At 43.0% G+C, this 18,815-nt stretch overlaps 1 protein-coding gene across 3 annotated transcripts in view; it reads left to right on the top strand.

Annotated features, from left to right (window-relative positions):
* Positions 1 to 18,815, top strand: part of LOC119010717 (contactin-associated protein-like 4) — a 105,448-nt gene that overhangs the window by 40,910 nt on the left and 45,723 nt on the right. For all 3 annotated transcript variants that reach the window (XM_037083094.1, XM_037083093.1, XM_037083095.1), the window contains exons 3-5: positions 7,730 to 7,923; positions 11,342 to 11,489; positions 15,013 to 15,219. In XM_037083094.1, the coding sequence (XP_036938989.1) occupies positions 7,730 to 7,923; positions 11,342 to 11,489; positions 15,013 to 15,219 (549 nt within the window). The remainder of the gene's footprint in view (positions 1 to 7,729; positions 7,924 to 11,341; positions 11,490 to 15,012; positions 15,220 to 18,815) is intronic.

Below are 18,815 nucleotides of genomic sequence, written 5' to 3'. Positions count from 1 at the left end.
CTGTTCTTCATTATGATTTCCTGTTTTCACTTTTATTCCCCCCTCTTTCTCCATCTGCCTTTAAAACTGTCATCTTTTGAATATCCGCTCTATTCACAGCCACATTTTCATCGGTAAAGAACTAAGATGTTAATGGGCTGTCGTCAGTGTTTTAAACATTTCCTTTTCTCTCGGACAACTATGACAATTATCGGTGGCGCTGCTGCAATTAGGCTGGAATGGACTTTTATTTTTAAAAAAAAAAAAAAAAAAAAAGGGAAGTACTGTGCCACAGTAATCGCTTTCTAAATGAGTGAAATTTAATAGAGGAATTAAACTTTAATTGGAAGCCGTTCTGGTTGTGTGTGTATAGATTGAGGACTAATCGAGCATTGTGTGCGCATGTTATTGTAAAGTTCCAGTGTTATACTTGAAAATTGAGTGGAGACGTGTTGCCAAGACTTTCTATCCCTCTAAAAAATGAAGAGTAAAGCAGGAATGGAAAAGGCCAGAGAGGCAGAGCTTCTGCCTCTCTGGCCTTTTCTATTCCTGCTTGACTCTTCATTTTTTCCCCTTTGCCGTCTCTCCCTTTGTATGCTCCTGTCCATCCTCTGTACCTGTCAGGTGGAATATCGGTGCATTATTAATGATCCGGCAGTCCTTTCTTTTACTTATCCGTCCATCTGTTCGTTACAGTGGAGCTGCCGTCCACAGCGGTTTCGCGTCAAGCTTGGTTTCCCTTCAGCGGAGAAGCCAAAAGGAGAGTCGCTCAGACCGACGAGGCTCCCGTCCTCACCTGTTGTTACGTACACTAGCTGTACTGCTCTGATAACAAGCGGCAGAACAAATTGGGCTGGTGTCACGTGTCAGAGAGCTGAAAGAGGAAGTATCACGTATGACAGGAGCGCTGAACCTGCTAGAACACCTGAGGTTTTTGTTTTGTCCGACAGATTTGGCCGACAGATTTGACGTATACCCCTACAGCACATTGTCATGCTACGGTCAATTATTTGATGGGACTTTTGAGGAAAAACAAGCAAAAATAAATGGTTGATGTGCTGTTTTACTGGTCCATAATTTCCCAGTCATTTCCTGTAGTTTACAGGAAATTAACTGGAAAGAAGTTTTATCCATAAATTCCACCTGCCAAAGCCAGCAGAGCAGATAGTTTTCACTCCAGTCTGTGTGCAAGTCCACTGGCTCCGCTGCGTTACGTATCTACTCTATTGCAGCTCCGGCTGTTCGTACCCTTACGTAGCAGATTTGCAAAGCCTCTATTTCTGCTGAGTGCAGGAGCACAGTGCATCAAATCAACACAGAGCAGAGAGGAAGTCAAACACCAAAAGTTCCGGTTAATTTTCATAATAAAACACTTCATAAATTCTCATGAAAAAGAGGAAAGTCCAAGCACTTCTTTTAATCCTTCGGTTGCGAAAACTAACTTTTTTTCTGTTTGTTGTTGTATTTATAACACATAATATAATTGAGATTATTCTGTAGTTATCGCGAGAACTCGTTCTTGCACCTCCAGCTGTCCGGCAGTGTTGCACTCAAAACGTAGACGGCGGGTGTTGACGGACAACGGAGCAAAACCTTAGCAGGGCCGTTACTTTACGTACATGCAACCAGTGGAATTCCCGGGTTAGCTTAGGGTGGCTAATTTACATACTTTCCCTCCTGAGATCTGTGTTCGCGTCCCATTTGTGACCAAGAGTTTAGGGGAATTTGGTTTTAACTTATGTAACACAAGTTAGTGAACGTACGTAGATGACATAAGTGATATCAGCAACATCCCAAAAGTCATAATACATTAAATATCACCAACGCATCATTGCTCTCCTCCTTAGACGTGATCACAGAAACTGTCTTGTTGCATCAACATGAAGTCATTAAGGTTTATTTTAACGATGCCATCAATAATCTCTGCTGGCATCAGAAACGTGTGAGGAGAACACAAGCATGTCAAGCTGACACATCGTATGTTGTTGTTGTTGTGCTCTACGTGGTTCTGTAGCTGCTGTCTGCTGTAGCTGTAATTACATTTTTGAGTAGGTGCGTACGAGCCTCTGTGCAGCCTACAGCTGTCACTGTCGAAGGTATAGACAAAGCAGAGGAGGACTCAAACGCAGACACAATGACGGGGCTGGTTTCAATTAAAGGGATTTTACTTGAAGCGGTCAGCAGGTGTGAGGTTGGAAGACGACAGGACAAAAGAGGCAAACAGAAGCTGGATGCTGGTCAGAGACAGGCAGCAGGCAGGATTGTTTAAAACAAAGGAGAGGAAAGAGAACATATGATGACAACACAGCCATGTTGGCAAGACAGGAGAGAGAGCACAAGAGCCTGGTATATATATATATATGGAGACTTAACGAGGTAACGCAGGTGTGGTTCAGTGAGGTAATGAGGACCAGGTGTGCAGGTGACTGGCAAAGAAAATCACAAGGCATCTAGTGGAAGAGAGGGGGAGGAATCGACACTGATATGGTAACACACAGGTACAGATCTGCAGGTATATAAGTGGTCAGAAGTGCATTTTAAAGTCATCTGTATGGTGAAGTCAGACCGACTGGAACAAAACAAGTCAGAAAATGACGTTCTAAAGGAACTGTGACGTTTACTCTTCATGATTTGGTCGTCACTTTGCATTAACCACACAATAGCCCGACTCACATGTCACATATGACTTTATTGTGGGTTACAGAGGCCCTAAATGGCCACGCATTCATACATTTCATTTCCTCCATTTTCCCGTGATAACGGGATAATTTTCTCAAGATCTCGAGATAACGAAACTTTGTTTTCCCGTGATAAATGTCAGTCAGTGAGTGTAACAACTGTAAATGACCTTTAATGTGATAATTGTTTATAAGTTTCGTTATCTCGAGATCTTGAGAAAATTATCCCATTATCTCGAGATAATTATCCCTTTATCTCGGGAAAACAAATGAAATTAACTCGTTATCACGGGAAAACAAAGTTCAGTTATCACAAGATCGTGAGAAAATTGTCCCGTTATCTAAAACAGAGGAAATTAACTTGTTATCACGGGGAAACAGAGGAAATAAAATACATCAATGCATGGCCGTTCAGGGCTTCCGTAGTGTGTACAATCAGTCGAGTTGCTTTATTTTATTGGTCTGAATAGAGATAAGGTAGACAGAAGCCACACGGCTGCCACAGTTGGAGTCCGTGGAGAGATTTCCAGGTGTTTCTGTGGCGACCAATGCCGCCTGTTTTTCACGGGAAGGCGAACCATCTCGAGCAGTTTTTGAGGCAACAAAACCGGGTGTTTTTTATTTAAAGAGGCCTGCGGACATTTACAGATGTTTATGTGGTTTCCTCTTAGAAAATTAAATCTTAAAAAAAGCAACGGACCTAAAATGTATTCTGCACTTCTAGATGATCCAGACGATGAGATTTACGTTGTCATCGACAGCTGTCTCACTTTTCTCTGAGCCAAAGCACAGGAAAGTTTGGCATTGTAATTGGCTGACAGAACAGTGATGTGTTACTCGTGTATTACTGTCACATGTGCGTTCCAACACTGGTCAACATGTGTGACCGGTAAGTGCAGCGACGTCTCTCAGTTGGCCGGTCAGAGTCAGTTCTTCGACGGACACCGTCTGGAGGGAAACGGCGGAGATCTCTTTGATTTAACGTGACAGCTGTGACAGGAAGTGTTCAGACCATCAGCCATCAGTTCGCCGCTGTTTCAATTATATCTGACAGGGTGGACACAGCAGATCTTTGTAACGCCTCTCGGTCTCTTAGTCGTTTCCCTTTAATCTCTTTCTCTTTTCTCCCCCTGTCTAATCCTCATGAGTAAAGGTCAGGGTGTCTGCTCTTTTCTGTTCCTCTGTCACTGGACACGTCTGTTAGTCGACTGCTTATTAGCCGTGGCCTTTAGCTCTTTAAAGATCAGCCTCCACCAGCCACCAAACCGACACTGATTTATTTTCACGACATGTTTTTCAGAGGCATTTCTCAGTCAGCATGAATAGAAAATGTTCATGTTTTTCTACCAGTCGCACTGCTTAAACTCAAGATCGGAAAGACGTTGCCCTATAATCAAAATACCAAACATATTATTGATCTCAAGAAGAATTACTGGAGGTGCCGGTGCAATAAAAAGCTGACCTTACGGTACCAATAAATGTAACTTTATTAGCTTTTTGAAGACGCACACGACCTGGACCAGAATCTGTGACATTTCTGTTATAGTTGGTATTTTCAGCTCTGCAGTCTCTTTGAGTCAGTGAACAACCAATTGTTGAGCACCTGTTCTGTTTGTGTGTTCAGTACCTTGTTCTCTGTCCATCGTCGGTTTCTCACGAAGCGTCTTACACAAGATTCTTTTTTTAAACTTTTTTTGTTGTTGTTCAGCCAAACGCAACAAACACGGGAGCCTCTTCTTTTTCCCCTCCGTCAGATCACCATCTTGTTTTTTTCTAGTATACATGTGTGGAGCGTCTTTGTACACAGGCCTCAGATTGTAGACTGTATGGAAACAGCTGTGAGGTACGAACAAAGCCTGACACCCCTCGGGCTGCTGGAACCGAGGCTCCGATCGACCCAGCAGATTCTTTCCTGGTCGTGCTGCAGTGGAGAAACTCTTGACTCTTGCAAGACCGCCGAAAGGTTATGAAGAAACTATCTCATGGCAGCCATCCTGTGTTCCTATCACAGTTAAGAGCTGATTTCTTTCTTCACATTCGGTAAGATGTCAGGCTTTAACAAAGACGTGGCTCATCATCAACTTTGTCAGACAAAAATCTCAAGGCTGAGGAGATCTTCAGAACTGCACTTCTGCTTTTTTTGCCTACGCGTATTTGGCCGGCTGCCATTGAGTGAGTGATCGCCGCTGAATGTGACTCAGTCGGGGTGAGTGTCGGCACTTCACCCTTTGGTGGATCACCCACTTCAGGGCAGGAGTGTTTGGCAACCCCCTACGAGGAAGTTCAAACACTCAACAGTCTGAGTAGGTCAAAATGGAGGGTGAGATTAACAGCCAGATGAGGAAGCGGACCAGTTTACCAGTCGGTCTGTGCTGAAGTGCTGACCGAAGTTTCCTGGTGGTCGTTGTTTGTTGAGCGTAGACGAGATTAGCTGTTCGTCCCACCGCTGAAAATGTCTTTACGGGCTCGCGGGCATCGACTGGCCTTCTTCAGCTGCCACCCTAAAACTGAGCAGCTCAGTACTGTCCTCTGGAGGCTCAGGATGAATTCTGTGTGTAGCTTTGTTTGAAAAAAGCTTCCTGCTGCTGCAACAACGAGCAGACAACAGAACGGCATCGCGAGAACAACTGACATTTACACTGTTTGTTTTCTGTTTGTTCTTTTAATGCGTTCCAAGAGCTCGTGTGTGTGTGTGTGTGTGTGTGTGTGCAGTATCGCCTCCTCTCGTTGTTCCTCTCTATTAATTGTTGTGTGTGTTTGTGCCATGCTGTGTTTACTTTTGTGTATTTGTGTGTGTGTGTGTGTGTGCTCAGTGGGACACTGGTCAGCAGCCTCCTCCTTCAGAATCGTCCATCTGGCGTTTGAGCTCTGAGGCGTTGATTTGGCCTGACAAAGCACTTTCCAACACACACACACACACACACACACACACACACACACACACACTCTTCTTTCTCTTGTTGCAGTCATCTCTGTATCTGAAAACACGGACACATTTAATGGCAATGAGCTTGCACGCAGCCAATCAATAACAGCATTTACTGAAAGTGTTTTGGGATGAGACACGTTGTCATTATCTTAATGTGCAACTAGGCAATACTACACGAAGGAAATGCCTCCAGCCTATCAAAAGAAGCCACACTTTTAATTAAAATATTAACGGCGTGTTTCATCAAACCCCCTTTTTTGTATTTCCTCCGCCTGTTGACCTAAAATACAACCGATCAATATGTTACAACACTGCTCCTTACTGGTGATATGTAATACGGGAAATGAGACAAACCTGCAGGGCTACTGTAAAACTAATCAATGTTTGGCACCGCAACCTCCTATTGATGATATTCTATATAGCAAAGGTTCCAGCCCTGCAAGCACAGCGTACAGCTAATCAATAGATCGCGCCACAGCCTTTTAGCGATACTATATTTGGGAGTGGATGCGGATGGTCTGGCCCTCTGGTGCAACAGATCGATGCTTGGCACCGCAACCGCTTATTGATGATGTTTTGATATAGAAATGTAATAAGGGGCGACACAGAAATTTGTGGTTTGAAAATTGTTGTTTCGTGATCGAAATCCAGTAAAACATCTCGTCAGTGATGCTCGAAGTTGATCCAAGCCTCGGATCTCGCCACGAGGAAGAAGTCGTTTCAGTTGTTTAAATCACAGATTTCTACAAATGTTCTTCTTCAGGGGCCAGACGCAGAAAAGTCTGTTAAGATTCACAACTTTAAATGTGATTATATAGTCTAAGGTTACATCTCTCAACTTGTATTTCATGTCCAACTCATCATTTCCTCTGCAAGGCCATGTGGTCCGGACTGAAATATCTCATCAACAGCTAGATGTGACTGCCATGAATTTTGGATTTCTGGCTTCTGCGTCCACAAGATATCCTCAGTAGTGTTTCTCCCCGATGCTCCACACCTGAGTTTCTCCTTCCATTCGCTCAAAGAAAGCTGTACAAACATAAAAACCTACATGGGTCAAAAACACATAATAGAAAGACACATGATTCGAAGTTCGAAGTGTCCTGTCAACAGTTTTATAGATATCTTTGTAAGCAAGGCTGAGCAGCGCTGTCTGTTCCAGGTCTATGATGCATTCAGGGTCCCCCTCCCCATCTTCTGACTTCTTCTCTAGCAGCACCGTCAAGTCAAAATCTGTCCAGCACTTTGGTCATTATCACATGAGACTCACAGTAATCAGCAAACGTTAATATGCTCACACACTAAAATAAGATGGTGAACAAAGTCATCCCCGTGTTAGCATTGTACTTTTAAACATGTTTTAAGTTTTGAACAGTTTACGTACAGCCTCATAGAGCTGTTAGCATGATTACTGACTCTGCAGCCTGTTGTGTTGTTCCCATCGATGCCATTTGTGTGGTTTTTTTTTTGGTTTTTTTTAACATATTCAGCCACATTACACAGCAACTAAAGTAATGCACAATGGACCATTTGTGTGCTGAGAAAGCAAGAGGAAAAAAAATAACACACTGTCATCCAGAAATCCTGCTAATCAGCACTTTGTTGTCTCAATTCGAAGACAAATGTTTAACCAGCATGAAAAGCTGTGGAGGCTGCAGGTTTGCAAATTGGAAAATTGTGGAGAATTGAGCTTTTCATTATGTCGACAGTCTCTCTTTTCTGATTCATGAAGACAAATGGACTCCAACATGTGCTGAGCCTTAACTGGGTATTAAGGGAACGCTCTGTTTAGCAATCAGAGTGCCTTAGATTTTTTGAATTAAATTTTTAAACTCCTGCAGTGTCTCGGATTGAAACCTGTCGTATGTTCCTGCACGACAGGAAGAACACACGACGCTGAAATGGGTTTTAAACTGCTGTATGTGTTTCAGTGAAATGTTCTGTGTTTGACTCGAACAACAAAATGTGATGTTTGGTGAGACTCAAAGGTCAAGCAATCCGTACCTCACACACACGCACACACACACACACACACACACACACACACACACACAGGCTGGTGACTCAAAAGCTTATTACATCTTTTACCTTGTAGGCTGAAATGTGAAAAAAAAAAATCAATCAATCTTTCCTCCGCCTGCAGGAGCTGGAGGCTGGTCTCCTCTCACCTCAGACAGGTACCAGTGGCTGGAGGTCGACCTGGGCGAGCGGACCAAGATCACCGCCGTCGCCACTCAGGGTCGCTACGGCAGCTCCGATTGGCTGACGTCGTACCTGCTCATGTTCAGCGACACGGGACACAACTGGAAGCAGTACAGACAGGAGGACAGTATAGGGGTGAGTGCACACTGCGGTGGACGGTAACAGCATGCAGTGAAGTTATAAATCTATGGAGTATTTTATGATTATTAATGTCAAAATATATACACCTGTAGTTGAAGTCACGTCCATCCATCTGCTTTCTGCCACTAATCTGGGGCTGAAGTGAAAACAGGCTAAGCTAATAAGTCAGATTAATTAAAATAGTTCGCCAGCTCCCGAGGCGTTCCCAAGCCGGGAAAGATCTATTATCTCGCTCCAGAATGTTCTGGGTCCACACCGAGGTCTCCTGCAATTTGGACATGCAGGGAAAACCTCAGAAGGAAGGCGGCGCCCAGGAACGATTCTGATCAGATGTCTGCATCACCTTTAACTGTGGATTAACTTCACGCTCGCTCGAGATGTCGGAGCTCCTTGTTCTGTCTCCAGGGTTGAGCCCAAACACCCTTCAGAGGAAAACTAATTACGGATGCTTGTATCCACATTCTCATTCACTACCCAAAAGGCAAGAGTTGGAACGTAGATTGACTCAGAAATGAAAATCTTTGCTGCCAGAGTGTTGATGTCACGCTCCAGTTTACCCTCATTCATGAAGAAGAGGGAGTAAACACAGAATAACTTAACTTCTTAACTAAACAGAATTCAGATCGGTCAGCGTGATATCTCAGGCTCAGGCTGAATTTAATATCCTTTCAACTTGAATGTATTCTCTTAACATTTGTCACTCTGGCAACAAAGATAAAGCCAAACATGAAACCATTAGACCATTAGAAACAAAGTAGAAAAGAGGCTGTGGTGGGTTGAGACGGTACCACCTGCTGGGTGCTGAGACACGTGCACAAACAGGACTGTACTGTAGGTGCAGAACCAGGTAATAGATGTGAAGATGAACACCGCTCAGGTTCATTACGGCTCATTTTCCTGCGCTACCACGATGATATTTATAGTGGATTTGGCGTTTATCAGCGCCGGTCTGCAGGGATCAGTCCATCCTGCCGAGATAATCACAGTCATCAGGAGCCTTTGACTCCTCGTTAATAATGTATGAGCCGATGAAGGAGCTCTGCTGACTGTGCAGACCTGTTGCCAAAACACTTGGCTGCTGTTGACGGACACGGAGCGCGACAGAGAGGCAGCGCAGCGTCACTTTCCTGGCCAGTGTGTGTTTGTTTGCTGAACCAAAGTGTTTCAGTTTCAGTGTTCAATCTAAGATTTTATTCATTGGCAATTATCACAGTGTTTTTTCTTTCGACCGTGGTTTCAAAGACAACACAGCTAGCTCACCTGGAGCCTGCAGCTTGAAGTAACTGAAGGAGTTACTTCATTTTGTCGCTTTATTAGTGTTCGAATTCAAATCAATTTTAGCTAACAACAACGTAAAACGATATCGCACACCTTAAAGGAGAAGTTTGGCGTTTTGGAAAGTTTAACCGTTGGACCCTGTTTGTGTAATCTGTCGAGATGTGACACGTTGTTCCTGAACTCTGTTTCCCGTCTTTATCCTGGGCTAAGTTAGGCTTCTGCTGTCAGTAGCTTCATATTCAGCATATCTTACAGACGTAAGAGCGATCCCATTCCTCTCATTTAACTCAGCAACACATACTATCTACAATATCAAACTTTTCCTTCAACACTGGCACATTATTTATACGCCGCTGTATTGCTAAAGGTATATTTAAATCAGTGGTGACTCACAAAGTGAAGTTAAATTAAGTTTGTGTGGAATTTTTTTTGGTATTTTAGTGTCAAATCCTAACCAAGGACACTTTGGTTCAGCCAGCTGGAGCGCTAACAACAGAGATTGAGCATCTTCCTGGTTCAGGGCTGAAATAACTCGACACAGGAGATTTTGTGTGTGTTTTCTATGGTTTGATTCAGGCAATATAAAACTAATATAATATAAACATGCTGTAGCAGTGTTACATTATCATAAATCATCAAGTGATGAATGGATACAAGGTTCCAGGCTGACATAATGTAAGAAAAATGTACTTTCTACAGTTTAAAGTCTCCCGTTGTGATCGTACATGGTTTTATTTTAGTTCACAGCCGCAGGAACACAAAAGTCGTTTTGATCTTGTTTGTGTAGGAAGCAATCACAGTGATGAATCCTGTCAGCACAGTGAGCCAGTTCAAATTATGTTTTTCTGAATTTCTCACTTTCATGCTCCTTCTTTCACCAAAATCAAAGCAACAAATATGGAAAAACACTGAGTTATCTCACTGCGAGTGTGGACAATTATCCGGAGTAAAGCCACGTTTGTTACAGCTTTTTCATCAGGAGCAGAGCTGAATCCAGCTAATCTCAACGCTGGGGATTAAAAACAGGTTGATCTGACGCTCTGCATATGCCGAACACAATCCCAGTCTCATTTCAGACTGCTTTTTTTTAATTTCTGTGCGTCGGTCAGGTCAGCTTTTACAGTCTGTCTGAGGAGAACGCTTATGGCAGAGTCGCTGGATAAACCACAACAGATTAACCACTGAGCCTCTGAGAGCGCGAAGACCAGCTGAACAGAAGTTTCCTCCACATTTCTGTCTTTTCACGTTAACTCTTCAAATGTTTTGTGTAAAATTAAATGCTTCTAAACTGAACAAACCTTGATGTAATGGAGGCGTGAGGTGCACATTAATGGGAGGAAAACGAGATGATCTCACTTGCCGTCGTCACCAATTCACAATACATTTAAACAGTGTGGATTTCAATTAACACAGATGTGAAAACAGGAAACTGAGCTCTGCGGGAGTCATTTAACTTCCTTCTCACTCTTTTAGCAGCACAGAAGTCTCGCATCATCTTTCTAAAGATAAATGTGATACTCCTACAATACAAGTGCGTGCAAAATCAATTCAATGAATGTCTGTTTTAGATGTAAAAACAGAAAAGTCTGCAATAAAGGAGATCTACGCACACATAACGGACACTGTTAAAAGACTATGACAACCCAGCGTCTCGCTCTAATCGTACGAGCACATCCAGCTCCACTCTCTGTCATGATTACAGAGGAATTAATACGTTAATTATGTGTCTAAGCTTTCATTCAGCTGTGGGAGAGCCAGTTAACCTGCGTGTCAACTTCAAGGGAGGGACGTAATTAGGATAGATTGCCAGATGGGAGAGATGGCGAGAGATGAAAAGAGCGATCCATCAGGCTCGCAGCCTCAGGACGGAGGCAGAGCCATCGGTTCAATCTTTGAATTGCACGTTTTGGCAGAACACATTCATTGTTAATCCAGAAGAATATCATAAGAGAATAAATTGATTTAAATATCTACTATAACAAAAAGAAGAAAAAAAAAACTGCAGGAACTGAGTTTGCACACAACTGAACTGCATGACAGTGGCAGAATTCGCTGTGTTTTCTAAAATTCTGTCAGTATTTGGATGGAAACCTGCCTTCAGAAATCATCTGTGCATGTGTCCGTGTGTTTTCAGTCTTTTCCAGGTAACAGTAATGCCGACAGCGTGGTTCAGTACAAGCTGCAGCAGCCGGCCGTCGCTCGCTTCCTCCGCCTCATTCCTCTGGACTGGAACCCCAGCGGGAGGATCGGGCTCCGGCTGGAGACCTACGGATGTCCTTACAGTGAGTCTTTTGGGTTGTTTTTTTTTGTCTTCTGCCCGCCATGACTGAGCTCTCCTGGGTTTCTCATAAGAGTGGACAGATGCTGGCTGTCTCCAGGTTCGTCTGTGTCACCATAGCAACACAGACCACACACTTATCCCACTGCTTACAAATAAATCCGCTCGTAATAAAGTACTGGACTAATCATACCTAGAGGAACGTTTGCTGCAGAAATCTAATTTTCAGAACGAGACGTGATTAAAAAATATTGCACTTAAATTGAATTTAGAAGTAATAAAAGCAAAGTCTTCAGTGGGGAACTGTTGAATTATTGTAATAAGAAGGATGGTTATGAGAGGCAACGGTTATTAGAGACTCGCGAGAAGCGCGTTCAGTTTAGAAGAAAATGTGTGCAGGCCATTTATAACAACCATCTTTTTCTTTAAAAGTCAGCCTTAATCATCCTGCAGGTAGTTAATGAGTGAAGAAGATATGTATTGAAGAAACGTGAAAAGAACGCAACCGCCAGGAAGGAAGAAGTGAAAGAGATCAAACGCCAAGCTGCATTTTTTTTTTATAATCTTATAAAAAAAAAAAGTTGTGAAACAAATTGTGTCAATTCAGGTGTGCAGACATAAGGAAAGAAGACAGAATAAGGGATCCCTGTGTCAGAATCAAGAGAAATTGTTGTTTCAGATCTGCTGTAAGCGTCGTCGTCCTTTCAGATGACTTCCTCTCCACGTCGCAGTCGACAGTCTCCTCCCTCCTGCGTCACAAATACTTGCACGACTTCTTTGCCCTCAAGTGTTTTTCATTGATTGGCCCTTTAAGTCGTTTAAGCCGACGGCGGAGTTGATAACTCTCTCTGTTCCTCCACTGCAAGGAAATCACCAGAGCAGGAGGATCCTTCTCTTCCCTTGTTTTCTAAGCAGACAGGACCGCCTCTTCGTGGAGTTCTCTGTCCTGATTGGATGAAATGTGCAGGGATACCAGAAAGTGTAGTTTCACTTTTACTGTATGAACAGAATAAAACTCTCCAAATGAACCCGGGAAATCTGGTAAATGTGAGTAAATTAAATAAAAGGAGTAGTTTTTAACCCAGTCATGTTGTGGGATGTGAGTCTATGTTCAGCTTTATAGATTTAGTGTGAAAACCTAAAAGTAAATTCCGAAAAGCTTAATTTTTCATAATTTTTATGAAGAATGGCAATGTTTTTTATATGATGACTGGTGATGCAGACTGTGCGGCCTGCTGCCTGTGGGGAATGGTTGAAGTGAGTGTGGGTGGAGGCACTTTCTCCGTCATCTGTTTGACTCTTAATTGGTTTCCAGATTGTTGTTTTTTTTCCCCACTCAAAAGTAAAACAACAAACTGTAAATTCTCGGAGTACTTTGTAATCAATTGAAGTGCCATATGTTGTCTCAGTTCATAATTTTCACACTGTATCGCCGTGTTATGTTTAGTATGTGCACCTGCTGCGTTATCAGTTTATACTCTGTTGTGATACATTAACACCTTTCCCAACACGCTTTTTCTAACTGGTCTGAGTTTTGTATGTCATATTTGACACTTTATGGATTCCTACCAACTGTCGTCTCCCTCCACGTCTTAATTTTCACCTCGTCTCATCACTGATATCCATCATGTTTTACACTCTTCTCCCTGAATCCAGAAAAGCCTCGCGGAGAAAGCCGGAAATCACAGTTCGTCAACACGTTAATCGGTTCTGTTTCACGACAGATTTTCAGTATAATTGTTCTCTTGTCATTGGGGGGAAGTATCACATCATATCTGAACTGTAAACACACACCTTTTGTTTTTAAGTGGGGGAAAAAAAAACATCTGTGGTCACAGTGATTCTTGATTTAGACACAGAACAAAAACATGCTGTTTGAAGAATAAAGATTTTTAAAGTACAAAAGGACAAAATCATGTGGATTACAACTTGGAGGTGGGAGCCCCGTCTATTGTGCAGTGGACAGATGAGAGACCAGTCCTGACTTCTAGGAAATACTTTCATATATCTCCTTGTGTCGGCAAACGGAATTTCTGCTTGGATGATATTCGGAGGAGTCGATGTTTGTACTGCAGAGGATCCACTGGGAGCTGGTCTGAGTAGATGGTGGGCATACAGAGACGAAGACTCTGACACCAGAGACACTTCCATCTTTGGCTGGATTTGTTTAGAGTCAGGAAATCATTGTGGATACCGAGACCACAATCTTTCTCTACTTGCATCTCAACTTGCCAAATATGTTAGAGATTCGACTCGGGTCATCAGATACGATGCTTTGACGCTGATGACACCGGGAATGAGACTCAAACATCAACCATCTCCCTCCAGAATTGCTTATTGCATCGTTTAATGAACATCGTCTCATTATGTTGATAGAAAACTTAATAAGGTTGGTGCGACGTTTCCTTCAAAATGTATTCGCTCTTGCAAATTAGTCGCGTATGAACATAAATTCTCAGAGACACGGTTGGAAAAACAAACAATCATTAAATTGATAATGCTTGTTAAACAAATTGCTGTCAAAAGGCCGTCGGCTACATGCACGCCAGTGGCAGCACAAGAGGCCTCAGTGAGCATAAAAATAAGTTTGTCTCCTGATTGCGAACAAGGTGCAAGTGCCAGGCGCTGGTGTGAACTCAAAGAGCAAAGAAGAGGCCAGATGGAGACAATAAAGTGTTACAGAAGAGAAAAATGAAGAAATCTGAAACAATATATGGTTTTTTTTAAACAAGATGCTCTTTAGTTGGCCTAAAAACTCTCTCTATGTTAAAGGATGTGTCCGTCTTACCCTCACTGATCGTTCACCTGCTCCCTCGAAAGGCTCTCTTGTATTTTTCTGTTTGCTTTCTGCTCAGAGCTCCATTGCAGCTGTGGAAAAAACACCAACAAAAGCCGTCCTGCATGTTTACCTTTGCTCAGTGCAGCCCGTTCTCACTCAGCAGCAGCAGCCTGGTCAGTGGCCTTGCACTTCCATGTTTGAGAAATATTCCTGGAGGCTCCCCTCTAGCGTGGTAGTATAAAGCACAAGAGGAGTCCGAGTTGAGGCGGCGGTGTGGGTGGGAGGGTTGGTCATATGCTGGACTTTCCTCCAGGACACCAGGATTTACTTTTCTGTGTGTTGACCTGTGTGATTCAGATGTTTTCCTAAATCTAACCAAATGTGACCATTTCACATCCAAAAGTCATCATTGTTTGTGAAATGCTATTTTAAAAGTCTAACCAGACGCTGAGAGTAGTTTTTTTGTGTCTGAAGGTTTAGTAGAGCTGCTGTATCTGACGAGTAGAACACAGTTACATTCAGCTGTGCTTTTGCGTCACTGCAGTTAAACCGAGCTAAAAGTTACTACATTTTGTTTACTACACGCAATCTCTCGTCACCACCTGCTGTGCACAGACTCTGCTTTTTCTGTTGAAAAACGAGGCATGGTTTTAGGTCCTAAGGTGCTGGATGACCGTCTCACTGCTCTTTAACAGAAACTGATATGACCAAATATTCCTGACTGCTGTATCTCTTCGCTGTCTCTCAGCCTCTGATGTGGTGAGTCTGGACGGCAGCAGCAGCAGTCTGGTGTACCGGTTGAACCCCGGGTCGAAGTGGTCGCCCAGAGACGTCGTTTCTCTGAAGTTTAAAACCCTGAGGAATTCTGGGTCGCTGCTGCACGCAGAGGGAGACGGAGGACTCAGCCTCAGCCTGGAGCTGGAGAGGGGAAAGCTACAGCTGCTGCTCAGACGAGGTACAACACACCACATACTGATATCCTGACAGATACTGGCATCTATTCATGCTGATACCCACTACACTGAAAAAAAACCTGCATAAACACCAGGCTTATCTGAAGAATGATAGCAGGATATAAAGGTAGCACAACCAAATCTGCCGTTATAAATGGCAGGGCTTAAGAAAGCTTATGTTGTTGGCATCCCCAGGAAAAATAAAAACGCGGCAGGTAAACACATTTCTTCTGATAAGGAACATGACGTTTACATCTGTATCATCCGACAGAAGCAACAGTAAAAATCTACAGCTCAAAGCGGGTTTATCAGCAAGAACACCTTTTGTTTCAGGTAAATTGTGACTCACTTTGTGGACTTACTGCTACAAAACAACTTTATAAGGCGGACGAGGACATAAACCCTCTAAAATAAGTTTGGATTTGTTGTGGCTCCTGGAGAATTGCTCTTTCAGATGTAGACTTTAGACTTCCGACTTTGAAAAGAATCTTTTTCAGAGCCACGTGCATCACAGGGGAAAATCAACATTACATTTTACCACCATCATCACAAAACAGTGACAGAGACAAACACATGAAGTACAGCACAACCTCAGACACCGATATGTAGCAAAGCAACATGAAAATCAGACTCATTCCCTCAGCGACTCCCCAAATTTAGACGCACGCTGCCGCCTGATTGGTTTAAATGTTGTCTCGCGCTGCGCTGCTGCGTCTCTGTCTCATTACAGCCGTGATGGATGGTTCTCGTTTACTGTAGCATGTGTTAGGGGCCGGACTCGGCAAGACGTGGTGCATGGATACAGTCTGCACAGGTGTGTGTGTGTGTGTGTGTGTGTGTGTGTGTGTGTGTGTTCTCGGTGATAGGTAGACTTTGCTGAGGGACGTCCCCTCTTGGCAATTTCTTTTAAGAAATTTCAAAAATCACATTTGAAGGAATATTACGGTAAAAGAGCTTAAAATAAGCTTTTCTATTCTTTCTTTCTTTTTTTTTTTTTTTTTTCTTAATGACCAGGTATTTCCTTTTTCCGGTTCTTATCTTTTTAGGGCAAAAGAACTTGGTGACAGAAAGAGAAAAGGATGGATGAAGAAACATGAAGGTGTAGGGGATGAGGGAGTTTGTGAAATAAAAAAGGGAGGAGAGGAAGATGAAGAAAGACGAGAAGAGGGATGAGGGGAAGGAGTAAGGTTGAGGTAGAGGGAGATGAAGTGAGAGCGATGGATGGATGGAGAAGTATTTCAGCAGCCAGATGGGGTTCCTGATGAGAGGTGAGCCATATGCTGATGATTCAGCATGGCAGCCTGGCAACCTCTGGTTTACACACACACACACACACACACACACACACACACACACACACACACACACACACACACACGTGTCAATATTGCTAACAAGGCACTTAATTTCTCCACTGTCTAAGAGAGGACCTTCGTTTCTGGTCATTTAAAAACAAACTAATAGAAAAGAAAAGCTTATTTTAAGGTCTTGTATCTGTAATTCCTTTAAATTTGCCAAGAGGGGACTTCCTTCAGCATCGTCTACCTATCATGGAGAACACACACACACACACACACACACCTGTACAGACTGCATCCATGCGTCAAGTCTTGCAGAGTCGGGCCCCTAACACATGCTACAGTAAACGGGAACCATCTCTCTGAGTCCCTGCACAACTGGGTTAGGTGGCTGCTTGTGGGTCCTCAGCCGTACTGCTGCCGGCATGTTTGGGCCGTTAGCGGCAGCAACAAACTGCATCGGCACTGGCTGAAAGACAGAAACACACACGTCAGTCGTCCAGTCTTGTGTGTTGACGTTGGACACACAGGAAGGAAAACCTGTGCACTTGTTCACACAGTGAAATCTGCTGTAGTCTGCAGGCAGCAGCTCACACACAGAGCAACATGGTGACACTGTTAACTAATTAAAATCAAACATATTCTCTGAAAACATTTCAGACATTTTTGTTTAGAACGTATTATTACTCTACTAATGGTTTTATCAAAACATGTCAGATGTGCTGTATTTCTCATTGTGGCTCACACAAGGAATTATTAATGATGCATTAAATTAATCTTGGATGAAAATGCTTTCTACTGATTTACTAGGTTTTTTTTTTAAAGATTTAGATGAAATATGAAGAAATATCAGCAAATACTATGCAGGGCTAAAGAGTCACACTGCTGAAAAAAAGTGTCTTCAGGTCAAATAAGAACATTTTTCCAGGTTGTTGTTCTCTGGGACGTCTGTCCACACCAGCGCAGTGACTGTTTCAGAGTTGGAATGAAAATAGTCGTCGAAATCAAAGTTTCAAAGCTCAACATGAGACCAGAACGGAGCTTCTGTTGTCGAGTAGAGAGACTTCAGAGACGGCGAAGAGTCAAATACGGGATGATTTATCCTCTGGAGGACATGAATGTCTGTACAGAGTTTACTGACAATCCAACCACACTATGTTTTGATAGTGTCATTATTTAAGATCATGTTACTTAACAGAGAGACTGTTCAGTGTCAGTGTCAGAAGAGCCTGCAGCTCAAGTAAGAGGAATTTAAAGCCGTCCATTGAAACGATAGAAGAGAAAGAGAACTCGACTTCTTCAAACAAACGCCGAAAACATCTTTTCTCCTTATTCCTCTCCCTCTGTCTCTGCCCTTCTTATAACTCCTTTTTGTTTCCCTCTTTTCTGTTCCAATTACTGTTGTTTGTCTCCACAGACCTCCAGTTCCTTTACTTGTTTCCATATCAAAAGAGACCATTTGCAGTTTTCCGATGTTTTCTGTTCTTTTCTTGACATTTTAATGCGCTGGTTCAGTCCTCAGTCTATTTTTTCTCGAGGTCAGATGCCCTTCATCATCCCGTCTCTCATTATCTCAGTCTCTGCCCTCTTTCTTATCTTTTCTCCCCCCCCTCCCCCCATTTCCTCTCCATCCTCTCTGCCCTCTCTCTTTTTTTAGGTTACAGATTGAGTAATTTAGGTCATCTGTTGTGTTTTATTTGACCCTGAGCTCACGCGTGATCTGCTCTGCTCTGCTAACACCGTCACATGCTGGTCTGACCCCCTCCAGTGCATTTGTAGTTCACTTTATGAGGCAACTCTGAGTAACAGCTCTGTACAGAGACTGAAACTCTCTCCTGGATAACAGAAGACACGAAACATTACTGGTTAGAAAAGTGAGGGTAGATTTATGTAATGTAATTTAAACTCTCCTGTCAGTCTGAGAAGCATCAGGATTTCCTTGAGCTGTGATTACTGTCAGATCTTTTGCTTTTTATGCCTCCTCCTCGGCGATAGCTGCGGCCGACGGCATTATCCGCCCCTTCGTCCTATTCTCGTGAACACAGTATCTCAAGAATTTCTTTTAATCAGACACCAATGTTCACTTGGACTTGAGGGTGAGATGTTTAGGTGATAAAAGATCGCTGTGACCTCATTGCTGCCCATTCTTCTTCTTCTTTTGTCCAGCATCTCTTTTACAGTTTGATACCATGTTTAAAAGCCATTAACCTCTCAAATTAAGGATCTCAGAAGCCTTTTCTCCCCCATTTCCTGTTTCCTGTTTCTTCATAAAATCATCAGTTTTATATTCTTCATTTAGG

The sequence above is a fragment of the Acanthopagrus latus genome, chromosome 21 (assembly GCF_904848185.1).
Source record: "Acanthopagrus latus isolate v.2019 chromosome 21, fAcaLat1.1, whole genome shotgun sequence".
NCBI classification, from domain to species: domain Eukaryota; kingdom Metazoa; phylum Chordata; class Actinopteri; order Spariformes; family Sparidae; genus Acanthopagrus; species Acanthopagrus latus.
This window is presented reverse-complemented; position numbering and strand designations above follow the sequence as displayed.